General features: G+C 52.6%; 1 protein-coding gene across 1 annotated transcript in view; it reads right to left on the reverse strand.

The window, feature by feature from the left end:
- Positions 1 to 5249, reverse strand: part of CRHR1 (corticotropin releasing hormone receptor 1) — a 29458-nt gene extending 24209 nt beyond the window's left edge. Inside the window, exon 1 of the mRNA XM_037411442.1 lies at positions 4921 to 5249. Within this exon, the coding sequence (XP_037267339.1) occupies positions 4921 to 4965 (45 nt within the window). The 5' untranslated portion in view covers positions 4966 to 5249. The remainder of the gene's footprint in view (positions 1 to 4920) is intronic.
- Positions 5250 to 15457: the final 10208 nt, after the last annotated feature.

The raw sequence follows: 15457 nt of genomic DNA on the forward strand, positions 1-15457 counted from the left end.
CCCCCTTGATATCTTATTGCCTCAAACACGATCGGATCTGCGTGGCAGGAAGGGCTGACAGCGCTGAGCAGTGAGATAGATGGCTCGTAGCCTAATTAGCAATCTAAGATGGGGCTTGGGTTTTCCACTGCCGACAGGGCTGTAATTGGAGAGCAGAGCGATTAGCAGGGTGAAGCAGTGTGAGCCAGTGGCTTTGCACAAAGCTGGAGGGGTCAGTAGGACTGATGGCTGGTGATGGCCACTGAGACCTCCCTGGGAGGGGGGTCAGTACCCACCACCCCGGAGTTGTCCTTGCTGTAGGGACCTTGCTTACCCATCAGCTCTGCTCCCCGGCTTGGCTGGGCTTGCGACACTTGGTGTGGGAGAAGAAAGACCTCGTGGGACACATGGGCTGAGCACGGTCTCTGCTCTGGCCCTTTGCTGAGGTTGCCCGGGGCATTAGGCTGGGATCTAGCCTGCTCTTGGCCCCGAGCCTGCAGGAAAAGGTGCCAGACTTTGGGTGTAAAACACAGTGAATGTTCAAAGAGCTGGATGCCAACCTCAGATGGCAGAGCAACATCAGCGGTGCGGGAAGCGAGGGCACGGAGCAGCACGTGTCACCGACACTGCAGCTGTAGGCTGGAGGTGGCCGTGAAAAGCCTGACCAAAAGAGCTGCCCCCTCAAATGTGGCTGGAGGTGGCCGTGGTGCCCCCAGCCCCTGCTGCTCAGCCCTCCCTGTCCCCTGCCTTCACTGCGCTCTGGGGGATCCCTTTGCCCTTGTCTCCTTGGACATCCAGGCACCGTCTCCTGCAGGTGATGAGCTTCTTACCGTGTTCACCTTGAAGTCTCTTACTTAGGTAAGCCCTGTCCCAGCTTGAGCCATGAATGAACCCCCAGGGAGCACCTGGCCCATGAAGGACCCTCCCCTCTGCAGCCCCCTGCCCTAGCCCTGGCACTGACCTGCTTTGCCACCCCTGAGCTCATGGTTCCTCTGAGACCCCTGCTGTGGTAACAAGCGCCCTGTAGCTCCTCCACTTGCTCTCATGCAAAGCCACATCAGAAGCACTGCTAGCATCAAGGCATCAAGGCAAAGCGCAGGCAGCAGAACAAGGCTCAGAGCAAGAGCCACAGGGGGATTTTCTGCGGCTGATGTTACTGGGGTGGGGGGGGTGGGGGGAAACAGGCAGTGATAACGTCTCCATCTGGCATTAAAATCTGTGAATTTATGAATTTAGCCATATTAGAGGGCCAGCCCCCATTGTGTGTAGATAGAGGCTTGGGTATGAGTATTTATTCTGTTTGGAGTCTCCGAGTGTGCTGGATGCAGATCCTAACAAAAGAATATCAATCAGGGCTAAATGAATGCCCTGTAAAACCTGATTTATGGGCAATTAAAGGTTTTCCTGGATTAAGCTCGGGTCTCTCTCGCTTGCCATAAAGAATTCTGACTTCATTTATCTATCAAAAGGGGCATGGATTTTGGAGAACAGGTGAAAAAAAGAATAATGGCATTTGGATCTTGGAAGCTAAAGGCACAAACAAGCCGGGGCAGGGGACACGGTGTGAATCGAGGCAGCTCCTATGGCACCCAGATCGGCCAGAGCAAAAACTGCTGCAGAAGAGCTGGAGTGCTGGACACCAGCACGGGGGAGGGCTCTTTTTCTAAGATGCTTGTATTAAACTCTTGCAGATTGCACGTGTGGGACCTGTGTGCGTTCACAGATATTTTCCTTTTGGGGGTGGAGATTTCTTTTCCATGGCTGTCCCCCGGGACCCACGCCTCGGCTGCCCCAAGCCCCCTCCTTCACCCGTCACCTTTTTAGGGTCATACGCTGGGCTGAGCATCTACCGTTTAATTCACCGATGATTTTCTTCCAGTGTATCTGCATTCACACCAAGGGAAAGCTTGGCCACACCAAAGCTGCATCTGCCTTTGCCTTGTCAGGGCAAATACTATGGGATGTCAGGGTGGAAGAGGGACTGTGATCTGCAAAAGACCAACACCCTTTGCCCTCTGCTGTCTGAAAGGAGGCGATTGCTTCTGGGTGGGTGACTGATAAAGAAGGACACTGCAGAGAAGGAGGGTCTCTTCTATTAGCTCAAAATATAGTTAGGGAAAAAAGGAAAAACAACAGATGGGCCTCTGGGTATGTTATACCATCTTCAGAAAGAGCCACCCGCTTATGAGTGACAGCTGTCAAGCGTTGGACAATGGCTCTTGGGTCTGTTTGTTGAGGGAACCCCATGCTAACGATTTGTGCAGTCCAAATACTGTTCTCCAAGACAAAACCACAGGTGCAGCCTCCCCAAATGTTGCAGGCTCAGACCTCAGCTTGAGCTCGTCGCTCACAGCAAACTTTGGGGCCAGCCCTGTGCAGGATTTCTGGTAGGCACAGCTACATTTCAGGGCAGGGTTTTGCTGGCTGTGCAGGCTATCCTCATTGTATTTCTATATATTCATCCTATGGTGATAGAGCAGCTGTTCTGAGAACAGGCTGTGCCATTTCCATTCACTTCTCCACTGGAGCTGCAAAACCACAGGGGTGATTTCATACACACTGAATCAACTCTGGCTTTTAAGGAAAGCGAGGACTGGAAGAGATCCCCAGGGTCAGCGTGTCCTGCTACCGCACCTCTTCGTCTGACACAAGGATTTGAGCAGGGAAGGGGTAGGGGGCTGGTTGTGGGGCTTAATTGCTGCTGAGGCTGAGCAAGGGGGAAAGGAAACTATCACACCCCCAGCACCAAAGTCTGTTTTTTCATGAAATGCCTTTGCAAACAGTTTTATCAACCTGAGAAGCGTCATCAGTTCCTGACAAAGCTGCCGCTGAACTGTTTGTTTTTAACCACTTGTTTAGTTTCTTGAAATGTCTTGCAGCGTGCTGGAGAGCATGCTGCAGCAAGTTTGGCTGCCTGTCTCCCCGTCTGTTTTGTCTGACCCCCCAAGGGATGTCTACCCAGCAAGGCAAGGTGGACAAACTGATGCTAAACTGGAGCTGCTGGCCAGATGCATGTGGAACATCTCCGCTGTGCCAGCCCAGGGATCTGCAGGCTGCAAAATTTGCCCAAGCAGGAGAGAGTCACCCCTGCTGAGCTCTCTGTTGGAGCTGTACTGCTGCAGGTCTCTGCACTCGCAGGCTGGATGCTGCTGTGGGTATTGCTGGCTGCAGGGATGCGCTCACTTAAGGCTGGAGTTTCATGGTCCTTCAGCCCATGCTGTCCCCTGGAAAAGGCTGGGATCATGCTGGAAAAGGGTCTGAATTTTGAATGCATGTATTTATAAGAAAAAAGAGCCTGACTGCAAGGGGGGGTTTTGTAGCTGGGGTGTTTCTTTTTGAACCTGTCTGGGAGAGACTTCTCTTTGCTTGGGCTGGGTTTTGTGACCCCTCCTGGTCCCAGCACCAGGGCCGGGGGGGGGGGGGGGGGGGGGGTTTGCTCTCAAACTCCAGAAGTTTTTTGTGGATTTGGTCCCCCCATCTTCATAAGGGGACCAGCCTTGGGGAACACCTAGGGATGGCTAGGGAAACCCCCGAGGCTGTGGAGGTTTAGCAGAGGATGGGAAGTGTGTCTCAGCACCTCTGGGCTTTTTTTTTTTGGCCACTTTTTGCTCACACAGCAGCTATCAGGAGCTCTTGTGCTCGCTTGGCTCCCCCCATCTCAGACCCTGCCCCTATTGTACCAGGTCTGCAGCTTTGCCAATGGTGTCCCCACATATTGGGCAAGGAGGACCTGGGCTGGGGGGAAGAGGTCCTGCCCTGCATCACCTTCATTTCTTACATCAGAATGAAACAAAATCTGAACCAGGGAACACAACTGCAAAAGAGCTCCTATACAGCAGGGTGGGGGGTGTGCAGGCAGCGGAGAAGGCAGCTGCTCAGAAGGGGAGCTTCTAAAAGCAGCACCAACTTGGCAAGGAGGTCACCCGGTGTATCAGCTCTTCTCATTGCTTAGGTGAGTACTTTCCCATCCCAAAGGTGCAGCTAAGTACTCCTCACTGCTCTCACTGCCGGTGGTGCACAGTGAGAAACCAGCCGGTGGGTACCGAACTGCAGGGGTGCTAACGGGGAGGGCTGACCTGCTGCTTTTTCTGCTGTTTTAACTCTGCAGTCACAACTGGGCCACTGAGACAGCATTTTGCAGAGAGCCAGGCAAATTTTTTCTTGTAACCCTCTTTGACACAGAGATTTAATCAAGAGCCTGATCATTGTGTTCAGCTGCCTGCATAGGTTTGTTCAAAAAATGTTCAGGATTTCAGTGGAAACCTTTTTGCCTCCTCTTTTCCCCAGCATTTGGGATTTAAATATGCTTTGGGCTGGGAACATTTCCTTTCTTGATGAGCCCTCAGGAGGAGGAATATTGCTCCTGACAAAGCATTTGCATTTTGTGCAGAGCTGCAAAATTAGCGGTGGCTACAGTTCCACAGCGAGGAATTTAGAGAGGGAAGTCTTGTGCTTTGTGGGTGGGGGGAAAAGGAGAGGTGTCTCTGGAAAATCAGTGCAGGTGGGTACAATTAAGCATTGCATTTGTGTTGTCCCCATCCATCACGCCCCCAGAACGGCTGCCCTCTCCCAGCAGCCTACGGGAAACTGGTGGCAGCTGGTTTCACTGGAAGGTGCGAGGTGGGGAACTGCTGGGAGAGCTGGACTGCACTTGTGAGGACATGCCTGTAAAGTCTCCCTCCCTTTAATGATCCCTTCACCGATTCCAATCCCCTCCCTTCTAGTTTTTGGGCACCATGAGCTCTTGCTAAACCCCCATGGCTCGACTGGAGGAATTCTCCCAAGGGCCCTTTGTGTAGTGGTTTCTCCTTTTACTTTTCCCTTCCTTCAAAGAAATGGAAAAGTCGTTGTAGAGAAGGGGAGCAGTGCAGGATGCAGAGGGGTGATGGGGAGGAAGGCAGAAGGGACATTCTGAGAGAAGAGGACTTAAAAACATCTTACCTGCAGGAGGAGGAGGAGGAGGACAGGACGTAGGCTGGGCACCATCCTTAACTCCCGCTGCACCCAGCTCCCTGGGGCATGGCTGGCAGCAGCCCCCACTGCTGCTGGGCTCCTGCTGTCGGGAGAAAATCCTCCGGGCTTCGCACAAAGGAGCGTGTCCGGGTGCCAGCAGCTGCGTGGTGGCAGGTGGGCACCTCTCGCCCTCCCTTTTGCTCAGCAACCCGCTCCTGCCTTTTATAACCTCCCTCGGAGCCGCTTCTCTGGCTTCCCACCTTCCAGCTCGCCTGGCTATGGGCTACATCCCTCCGCACCAGCCTCCCACTCCCCCTTTCCCTCCCTCCTCCTCTTCCTCCTCCCCTTTTCCTTCCTCCACCTCCCTAGTGCCTTCCAACTCTATTTATCTTTTTTTTTTTTTTTTCTTTCTCCTTCCTCCCTCAGCATCTTTAGCAGCAGAAACTTCCTACCAGCCCAGGGACCTCCAACTGCCCCCACCCACCCCCTCCCCGGACCAGGCTCGCCCCTCTCTACCCTCCACACTCACATTTGCAGCTGCTGCTGCGGGCTCCCCTGGGAAGGCTGGGGGCTTCCCTGCCTGTGTGGGATGGGCTAGGGGCTGCAGTCTGTGGGAGGGGGGTTGTATTTGGGGATTTGGCTCCAGGGCTCTGGGGGAGGGTCTGGGAGAAGGGGAGGCCTCCCTTCCTGCCATGGTGCCACCTCCCTTGCAGCCTCTTGGCAAACTGGCTGGTGAAGGCGGAGGGAGGTGAGAGCCCCCTTCCCATAGGGATGGGGTGGAAGGGGCTTCAGACCTTCCTTGGGAGGGAGATGGGGATGGGGTGGAAGGGGCTTCAGACCTTCCTTGGGAGGAAAATGCTCCTTAGACAAGGCAGGGAGTTGGGGCAGGCGGATGTAAGGTCCTTCCACGCAGTGGGGCTGTGCTGGGGGGACTTGATCATAACGGGGGGAAACTGAGTCACGGAGGAGGTGTGGGTGCTGCTGGGAGGGTGGTTTTTCCTGTGGGATGGGTGGTGGAAGGGGCAGAGGTGATGGGGGAGGAGTGGGGGGGTTGAACTGACAGAGGAGGGGAGCACTCTTTTGGGGGACATGTCCTGGGGAGGGGGTGGGAACATCAGTGGGAGGTGCAGGGGCACCTGGATGATGCTCCTGGGGTCTTGACTAATCACACCCCCCCACCCCCTGCTCAGCCTAACCCTCAAACATTAAAGGCTGTTCCTCTCTGTCTCACCTCCTGCTGTCCCCTGGCAGGCTCCACGTGGAGTGGGACCCCCACGTCCCCTCTCTTGGGGATGCCATGGCCAGGCTTGGGTCCACCCCTGAGCTGGGTGAATTTCTGCCTGGGTGACACCTGCTCCCCTGTGTCAGAGCAGTTTCAGGGTATCCCTTCTGCACCCACCTGGGGCTTGGGGGGGGTCGTCCCAGCTGTGGCTGCTGTGCCCACCCTAGGGAGCGAGCCAGGCTCCACCTGCCCTTGGTGACCTGGCAGCAGAAAGCCGGGCAGTGAGTTGTGGTTTCTGCTTTCCTCGAGGGCACAAGGAGAGCCGAGGCGTGCTGCTGGGAAGGGAACGAAGGAAGACATTGCCATTGGGGTCACCATCCTGGGGGGACCAAAGATGTTTCTCCTACCTAATGCTGGTGCATCCACCAACAGCCTCTCACAGGGCACTGGACCACGCTCCCCTCTTCGTCCCAAGCACAGCCTCTGCCTCTGGGAACGGCTGCGGGCCACGGCGTATCTCGCAGACAGATCAATAGGAGGGCAGTGCCCCTTGATGGATTCACGGCTGAAGCCTCCATCCATCTTCACGGAGCTGCTTTCTGTCTCTGAAGCACAGGAGAGGGCAGGAGGGGATCAAGGTCCTTCCAGCATCTGCTGGACCAAGGCGCAAGTGGCCAGCCAGGGCTGCATCCCAGCATGTGGGTGCAACCTACGACCCATCCCAGGCCCCAAAGGGTAAATACTCCTGGCCCAGTAATTAAAAAGAATAAACAACACCAACATAAATCTTCTGGCATTAGATGGATTTAATCAACAGTGTCACTGCTTTTGCAAAGGAGTTTGGAAACGTGTAAAGCTCTGATAAATTCAGGAAATTCTTTATTAGATCTCCTAACATCCCTACCCCTGACAAATGACAGGATGAGATCTGTTCCAGAGCCACCCCTGTGATACCTTCCGCTTCAATAAGCCCAAGTGAAAAATGCAAAATTTTCTAAAAAAGGCTTGAGAAGGCTCCTGCACTCCGGAGCAGCCGGGATTCAGCCTGCTCACCAAGTGCTTTGCAGCTCTAAACCACAGCTCCACGCTCGGGTCTTGGGGGGCACCCCAGGCCACGGGAGGCTCCTTGCAGTGGCGAGCCCTGGAGACCCCATTTCCATGCCAAGACCCTGGGGATTGTCTTTAGCCATCTCAGCCTGCCTGTGGCCACCAACTGGGACATGGGCAATGGCCACACTCTTCTTTGCTGCCCAAAGGGCAAGGTGATGGGGGGAGAGCAAAAGTAAACATCAACTATTTTTAGTCAAGGAATTGGTTGCCAGGGACATGAAGATAATTCCTTCCCCATATATCAGGGAAACGGCTGCAGTGCTGTTTGAAAGGCCTAATTGAGGGGATTTATAGTAAAATGCAACTTGTCAGATGTAGCAAAGGAAAAATAAAACAGTCCCTGAGACGAGGAAATCAGTCCATTCGTCATGGCTAATCTCAAACTCCTCGGTGCGGCACAGAGACAAATGTGGGAGATGGGTATTAGGGATGGGGAGAATGAAGAGAAATATCGGATCTCCAGGAAGGAGGGAGAGGAGCAGTTTAGCCTGACTTCATCTGCCTTCGTATATTATGATTATTTATGTAACTGCATATGGTTTGATACTCCAGTTTCTGAGCAGCTCCACGGCGGCTGCTCCATGGGGTGTGACTTACACCACCACGGTGCTCCTACATTGTCCCCTGCAGCCATCCCCTCCCCTTGTCTGGGAAAACCACGCAGCTCCATGTGTCCATCTTGCACAATGGGGATGAGCTGGGGCCAGTCCCTGCACCCAGGGGAATGTGGCACGTGTCCCTGCCTCTCGCATGTGGCACTGGCAGCAGTGTGGGCCACAGGGCTTTGCTTCCATGTGGGACATCTGCAGGAAAAAAATAATCATCGGTGTCGACATACAGATTTAGTTGATGGAAGAGTGGAGTTTGGCTTCTCGGCTGAAAACACAGCTGAGGTCAGCGATGTGCCTCAGTTTCCCTACCAGTGTTTTGGGACTGTTCCTTTCTTGCATAAACCCAGTGAAGCTGAGGATGCTTTTCAGTGCGGTGCTCAGTAGAGGAAGGTCTGTCAGCACGTGGAGCTGTGTAAGCAACTGCAGCCTGAGAAAATAAAACACAACTTACCCAGTTTCTCCCAGGGAACTTGCTTTTTGCCTTGGTTTTAAAGTCCAGTTTCAGACTTTCTGTCCTGTGGCTGACCCCTTTTCCCTCCTGCTAGACCTGCAGCGAGGGGCAGAACATGCTCTCAAATTGTGCCTGACTAAAGAAAAGTGGTTGCTGGGACCAGGTTTCCTTCATTCCAGGTCACCACATCACATAACCGTGCCCCTGATCCGGGTAGCCCTGTGGTATTTGGCTGCTCTGTGCAGCCTGTCGTGGCCCTGCAAGCCTTGCAGCTGCTCTGAAAGGGAGAGCAGGAAAGCTTCAACCACAGACCCGCTGAAGACGTTGCAAGGAGGGAAGCCAGAGGCTGGTTACTCAATCTCCAACGTCCTTTAACGGATATTACCTTAGAGCTGCAGAAATGTTTCTTGGTCTCGAAGACCTTGCGAAAGGCTTAGGTGGCCTCTGGACACTTTCGACCCTTGTTCATCCCATCAAATTCTGCTGAAGGTGCAGAAGTTGTCCAGGCAATCATGAAGGGAGAGAAAGCAGCATCCTCCTGGGAGAAGGAAAACCCGTTTAGCACAGGCATTGGGCTGGGTTTTGCTCTGACTCATTGCTCCATGCAGCAAATGGCTGGTTCCTTCAGTACATAGATAATTTCCTCCTGCTCTGTCTTCTCCCCTCCCCCAGATTGTGTGCATCAGTAGGGGATACCATGCTAACAAAAACACCGAAACTGCAAATTTAAACAAGCAAACTCAAGGAAGCTGGGAAACCCACAAAGATCTGAGATCTAACTGAACGTCTCGTTTGATTTCCTAGTTTCTTAAAATAGCTTGTCATATTTTTCAAATTTCTTTCAGGAGCAAGTGTCACTTTTGAATAGAACAGAAACACAAAAGCTTTTGTTTTACAGCTAATTAAACCTCAAGGCAGAATGCTAAACTAATCATAATAATAGTCATAATTATTATTTTGCTCAATCAAATGCTTTAGCTAAGTCAACTGAAATTTGCCAATCAGTAGATTGGCATTTCCTATCAAACAAAATACTGCAGTTTATGGCTGGGAAAAACTCCACAGTTTTACTGTGGAGACTGATTCCATTTCCATCAATCCACCAGCTGAAAGTGCTGCACTTTAGTGCACTGTGTAACGGAGAAATGCATGACCCTGTCAGCATCAAGCCATCCTGTTTGTGGCTCGGTCTGCATTAGCAGCATGGGGACCCATTCTCCCCTGCAAGGTGCTGTTGCCTTGTACATGATGCGGTTGCATAGGTGTCCTGAGTTACATGGGTGTTCATGATGCCGTTGCATGGGTGTCCATGAGCTCCATGGGTGTCCGTGATGCTGTTACATGGACAGTGGCCAGTGCAGCTCTGCTGACTCAGGGACATGCCTGTGCCTCTGGGGACCCATCAGTGGCATGGTCACATCCACGTATTGTGACTGATACACCTTCTTTTGGGTGTGATCACACAGCATCACTGGCATGGAGATGTCATGGGTGATGGAAATGTCCTGCAGAGATCACAGCAAGGACTGTGACTTCTTCAGAAACTGCTTGTGGCAAAAATCCCTCCCCACTCATCAGGTCTGTAAATGCCAGTCAAGGCAGGAGAGATTCTGGAAGTCTTTCAAATCCAGTTATTTATTCCCCATACATTTGATGAAATATTAATCTTCTCATCTCCAAAGGCAATCAAATAAAACCCAGAAAGAATGATGCACAGCACCTCGATGCAGAGAGCAAAAAGGAGCAAAATAAAAATAAAATAAGAATCCAAACACAATGTACAATTCTCTAAAAGGCATCTCTGTGGTGGCACGAAGGGCAGAGAAGAAGTGACCTGGTGCCTTTGGGGCGGGTGGGCTTGGGAGGCTGAGCAAGACCGGGAAGGATCGGAAAAGGACTCGGATCAGGCAGTTGCTTGGGCAGGTCTTAAGCTTTCCTGTAAGGACTGTCGGGATTTCTTTGAAGGTTTCCCCTTTCTCTTTATGCCTTAATTAAAGCGTGGGTTGGTGCCAAGACACCAGCCAGCTTGGGCCATTGCGCTGGGAGCTGGGAGGAAGCCAGATGGTGGATGTGTTGGAGGTGGTGCCGGCTGTTCCTCGTAGCAACTGCGCCGTTTGGCACGACGGGGACCGGCAGCCTCGCGGGAAGGAGCTGTGACATGGGGATCTCTCCCTACAAAGCTCAAGGCTGATACAAGGCCCTGTCTCCATCTGCTTTCAAGGTAATGCAACCTGAAAATGGGCTCGGCAATTGTTTGAGGTGGTTTGCATGACTGTGTCCTCTACAGTCATGCTCCTCCATCATTCCAAGCCCAAGAGCATGGCTTTCAGAAAACATTCATGGCTACTGTGAATGGTGTGGGTACAAAATGGTTTGCACATGCAGCCAGAAAAAAGTCTGATAAAGTGTTGTCCAGTTTGGGGGTGCTGGGACATCTTTCCTTTACAATAATCACACAGACAACCTCCTGATATTTGATGAATCTGAAAACTTTCCATCTTCTCTGTTTCTCCAGCTGTGGCCTCTGTACAAACGAGGTGGTTATTGTGGCGAGTGATGGGAAAGCTAGCTTGCCTCCTAGTTGCGGTGATAAAATAATTTGGCTACAGAGGTAGAAAGCTTCTTTCCATCAGATGTGTTTCTCCAGCCACATTAACTACGATCCTGCAGGTCCTCACTGCTTCAGCTGGGAAAAAGGCCAGTCATGTACTTGGTATGTCATTTACTTGGTACGTCTTTTGATTTGCTCGCTCATTCTATAACATCCCTCTGTCCATTAGAGGCACAGAGATTATTAATATACCTATAATGCTTCATTCCATAGAGTTTAATGTCCTTGGCCCTTTGCTAACTGTTTTTCTCATGCATGTTTTACTCCATCATTGCTCACCCAGGACTTTTTCCTTCATTAGGGATAATTAACTGCTGAGTAAGGGTCAACCAAAGGACTGCAGTTTGTTACAGGGGGAAAGAGGAAATTGCAAAGCTGGTCTGCAGAAAGGGATCCAGCTTAGACAGGGATGTATTTCTCCCTTCGGTGTATGTTCTTGAACGCCTCAGTGGTGGGCATCGTGTGGGAAAGGGAAGTAGTGTGTGGCAGCCCATGCCTCCCTCCACGCACATGGAGCATTGCTGTGGCAACTGCAGTAATGCTTCTGCAGAGCAGTTAATAACAGGGCAGAGCTGCCTTTGGAGCAGTGCACTTCCCTTTCCTGGAAGAAGAAAGAAAAATGGGAAGACAAGAGAAAGAGGAGAAGAGGCAACACCCCCCCCCCCCCCCCCCCCCCCCGAAACCCGCTCTGCTTTGCCTCCTTTCCCACCTCTGCAATGGAGCCAAGTGTGAAGCCAGAGGCATCTTTCACCTCCAGGCTTCTGCATGGGGAGTTTTTCACCTCAGGCTACCAGGGAATGTCCCCTGGCAGGAATGATGCTCGCTAGTGAAAATGCAGCCTGGGTCAGGCTCCATCTGTGCAGAAAAGCCTGATGTCCCTGTTCCCCACCATCAGCCCCAGCCTGTGTGGGGTCACCAGCCTGTGCCGTGGTTGTGGTGTGCGCCGGGGAAGGGCAGCCCCCCCTCGCCATATCCCAGCTGCTGAATCCCATGGCAGGACATCCCACCGCCCCGAACCCCTCAGCGCTGCAATTCAGTGGGACTGAATCCAGCAGCAGAGCCCTCACGGAGGCACTGACAGATGCCGGCTACAGCTAATTCCTCTCTCCCCATCCATCACCCGTGCCTCTCCTGCCTGCTGCACAGACACCAGCCTCCAGGGTGCTGGGACCCTGGAGCAGGGCCGGGATGTATAGCTAGCAGCCTCAGCATCTAATTCAATTCTACAATCCATCTTGCTGCTTGTCTTTTGCCGTTATCCAGAGAAGCAGCTCAGAAACCAGCCACACAGGTACACATAGGTTTACACCTTCAGCACGGGAAGGAGATGGGCAGCAGCTGGGGCTGCCCCTGTCATTGCACTAGCAGGGCTCTCACCTGAGAGCAGATAAACCCCACACTCCGCTTTGCCAGGCACAGTTTGTCATCTCAGCTCCTGAGCTGCACAGAAAGGCAATCACATCCCCCCCGCAGCAGGGATGGGGTCTCATGGGTCTTTTTCTACTTGGGCTTTTGTTGCTACACAGGGTGACTCAACACAGCTAAAGCCTCCACATTCCCATAAACTCGAGCATAAGCATCACATTAACTAATTTTGCAAGGTTTGGCTCCAGCTTGGCACTTCAGTTGCACTGTCCTGCTCACAGCTACCTCCAGCTGGATGGAAGCGAGATGCACAGTGCAAAACTTGCCCCGTTTCAGGCTGAGTGAGCCGCTGCCTTCGAAGGCACTCTGCGCTTTGAAAGCTTGGCTGCTGCTAAGTCATCGCCGTGTCTGTGACTCTCCTACGGGGAGGAACTGGCTCTGTTTTCTAGGCAGAGAGGGGTTTGTGCTGCTCAGGTTTAGTGCAAGTCCTGAAATATTGGTCTGTGTCCACACTCCAGCTCTAGAACCTGCAGCAACAGTCACCTTCCATACAAACAGGAAAATTAGGAAATGAAGGCTAGAAAATGTGACCCAAAGGCATCCAACCTAGAAGGATAAAAACCCCAAAGTGGTTCATTTTGGGTTTTTTGTTTTTTTTAAGTCACCTGGATATTTAGGCTTTTTAATCGCTGGAGCCTTCCAGTCAGTGGGGGTGACTCAGCATCGGGCTGAGGTTCCCCTGAAGGTGAAAGTGCCAAAACAGATGGGGTGAGGCACAGGAATGCCCTTCGAGAAGTTCTGGTCCAGGAGATATTTCCCCTGGGCACTTCCAAGGGCAGATCACAGGAGTTACGGCTGCTTTGCGGGAAGCTGTCACTTCTGCTCCCCTCAAAACCTTGTGAATATTTCCCTTTGGAAAGCCACGGGGAGGAGACTGGGCTCTTACAGAGTGCCTGGAGCATCCTGGAGGCTTGGCAGCCGATAAATGGCCTTTAACCTAAAATTAGCTGTGGAGCAGCAGGCGGGGGGAAGCAGGTCAGACCGTGAGTGCAGCAGCTGTTAGGGCTGCTCAGCTGCATCTCCAGTAACATCATTTGTGGCTCTCCTCCAGTCTTGGGATTTCTAGTGCTGGTTAATCTTTTTGACAGGTAATCCCAGCCCAGAAGCACACCAGCTCTCTTAGCATAACCAGCCCTGTCTCCTTAAGCTTGGCTCGTGCGGGTTCAGTAATCTAGGAAGTGGTGGGTTTGCCAAAAGGTCTCTTTTTCTCCCCACGTACGAGCAGCTGAGGTCAGGGTGTACTGCATAGATCCACTTTGCTCCTATGGACCAAGCCGCGCTTGCAGGGACCAGTGTGAAAGCCTCTCTGGGCTGCTGGGGTTTTAGATGAGCACACTGAGCTGCTGGGCATCTACATCCTCTCTGCAGGAGGATGGGAGCCTGGTCCAGCCTCAGAGGGATGCTCTAAGGTCTTGGTGTCCTTAGATGCCTAGTAACAAGGATCCAAGAAATGCCTTAGCAAGGTAAAAAAATTTGAAAGAGGAGGGATGTGTCCTTGTCCTTGGCCGAGTTATGTCTGAATGGCTCCCACCATGGCTCACTCCCCAGCTCCTGAGCAGTGGTGCCACGTGCAAGGAGGTCAGAACTAAACGAATCACCAATATGTCACTGCCTTCGGGCAGAGATCGGACATTTATTATCCCGCGTGGTACACCTATACGGAACACGTGTCCTGCACTCTCAGCAGACAAAGCAGCATGGACAGGGAGAGCAGCAGTGATTTATGTCATGCTGCCAACATGCTGAGCCAGCGCTGGAGCCTGCTGCACCCCGTCCCTCCCCAGGGCGGTGAACTGCCTCCCAAGCAAAATCACACGTGTGCTCTGCAGGCAGCACATTTGAGACAATTCCTGCTCTCCAGGGAAGCGATGTGGGTCAGGAAGCTGCTTCTCTGAGGCACCTCCATCTCTTTGACCTCCTCCAGTGGAGGAGAGGACAAATTCCAGGATTATTTCTACAGTCCTGTGATCTGTTATTGGTGTGTTTAATCCATCAGACGCTTGCTTACGGGGGTCTACACCTGCCTGGCATTTCCTCAGCTCCTGCCTTCAGGAGCTGGGGTTTCCCAACCGTTCCACTTTCCCCTTTCCAGTTTGGGCAGAGCAACCAGGGGCAGCTGCCAGCAGCCTGGCTGGGAGCATGCGGGGGTCCCCGGGATGCTGACTGGTGGGGACTGGCTCTAAGGAGGCACGTAGGGAGCGTGGGGAGATGGAGGAGGAGGAGGAGGAGGGCTGATGAAACAGCAGAGGAAGGAGGGAAGCAGTGACAGCAGCAGACTGAGAAGGCTGGGAGAGCAGACCGCAGGCAGATGGGAACCTTTTGAAAATGGGGCTAAACCAATCTGGAGTCCCAAAGGCCAACCTCTCCGTCATGAGAGGGACCCGGACTGGCATCACTTGGTGCAAATTCTTCTGCCTGCATCTGCTGGAAAGCAGCAGCCGTTTGGGAAATTGGGCCCTTTTCCAGTGTTTTTCAGTCCTGTGAACGATCTGCTTGGGCAGAAGAGGGGCTCCTTTGGTGCTTTCATTTCCCATATTGCAAACTAAGCTTAAAGCCCAGCTTGGAAGGATGTTGTAGAGGCAGAGGACATTGTATCAATGCTTTTAACCCCAGCCAGCAACTCATCCCCGCACAGCCAGGGGGGAAAATTGGAAGAGAAAAAGGGAGAAAACTCATGGAACAGTTTAATAGGTAAAGCAAAAGCCACATGCAAAGGAAAACAAGGAATTCATTCACTGCTTCCCATGGGCAGGAGGTGCTCAGCCGTCCCCAGGAGAGCAGCGCTCCATCACGCATAATGGGGGCTTGGGAAGATGAACGCCACCACTCCAAATGCCCCCCCCTTCCTTCTTCTTCCCCCAACTTTATATATGGAGCCTGACATTGTATGATATGGAAAATCCCTTGGGTCCACGGGGCCAACTGTCCCGGCTGTGCCCCCCTAGCTCCCTGTGTCCCCAGCCTGCTCGCTGTGGGGCGAGGAGCAGAACAGCCCTTGGCTCGCTGTAAGCAGGGCTCAGCAATAACGAAAACATCTCTGTATTATCAATACTGCTTCCAGGACACCCCCAAAACACAGCCCATAGTAGCTACCA

This window comes from Falco rusticolus, chromosome 18, assembly GCF_015220075.1.
Source record: "Falco rusticolus isolate bFalRus1 chromosome 18, bFalRus1.pri, whole genome shotgun sequence".
NCBI lineage: Eukaryota > Metazoa > Chordata > Aves > Falconiformes > Falconidae > Falco > Falco rusticolus.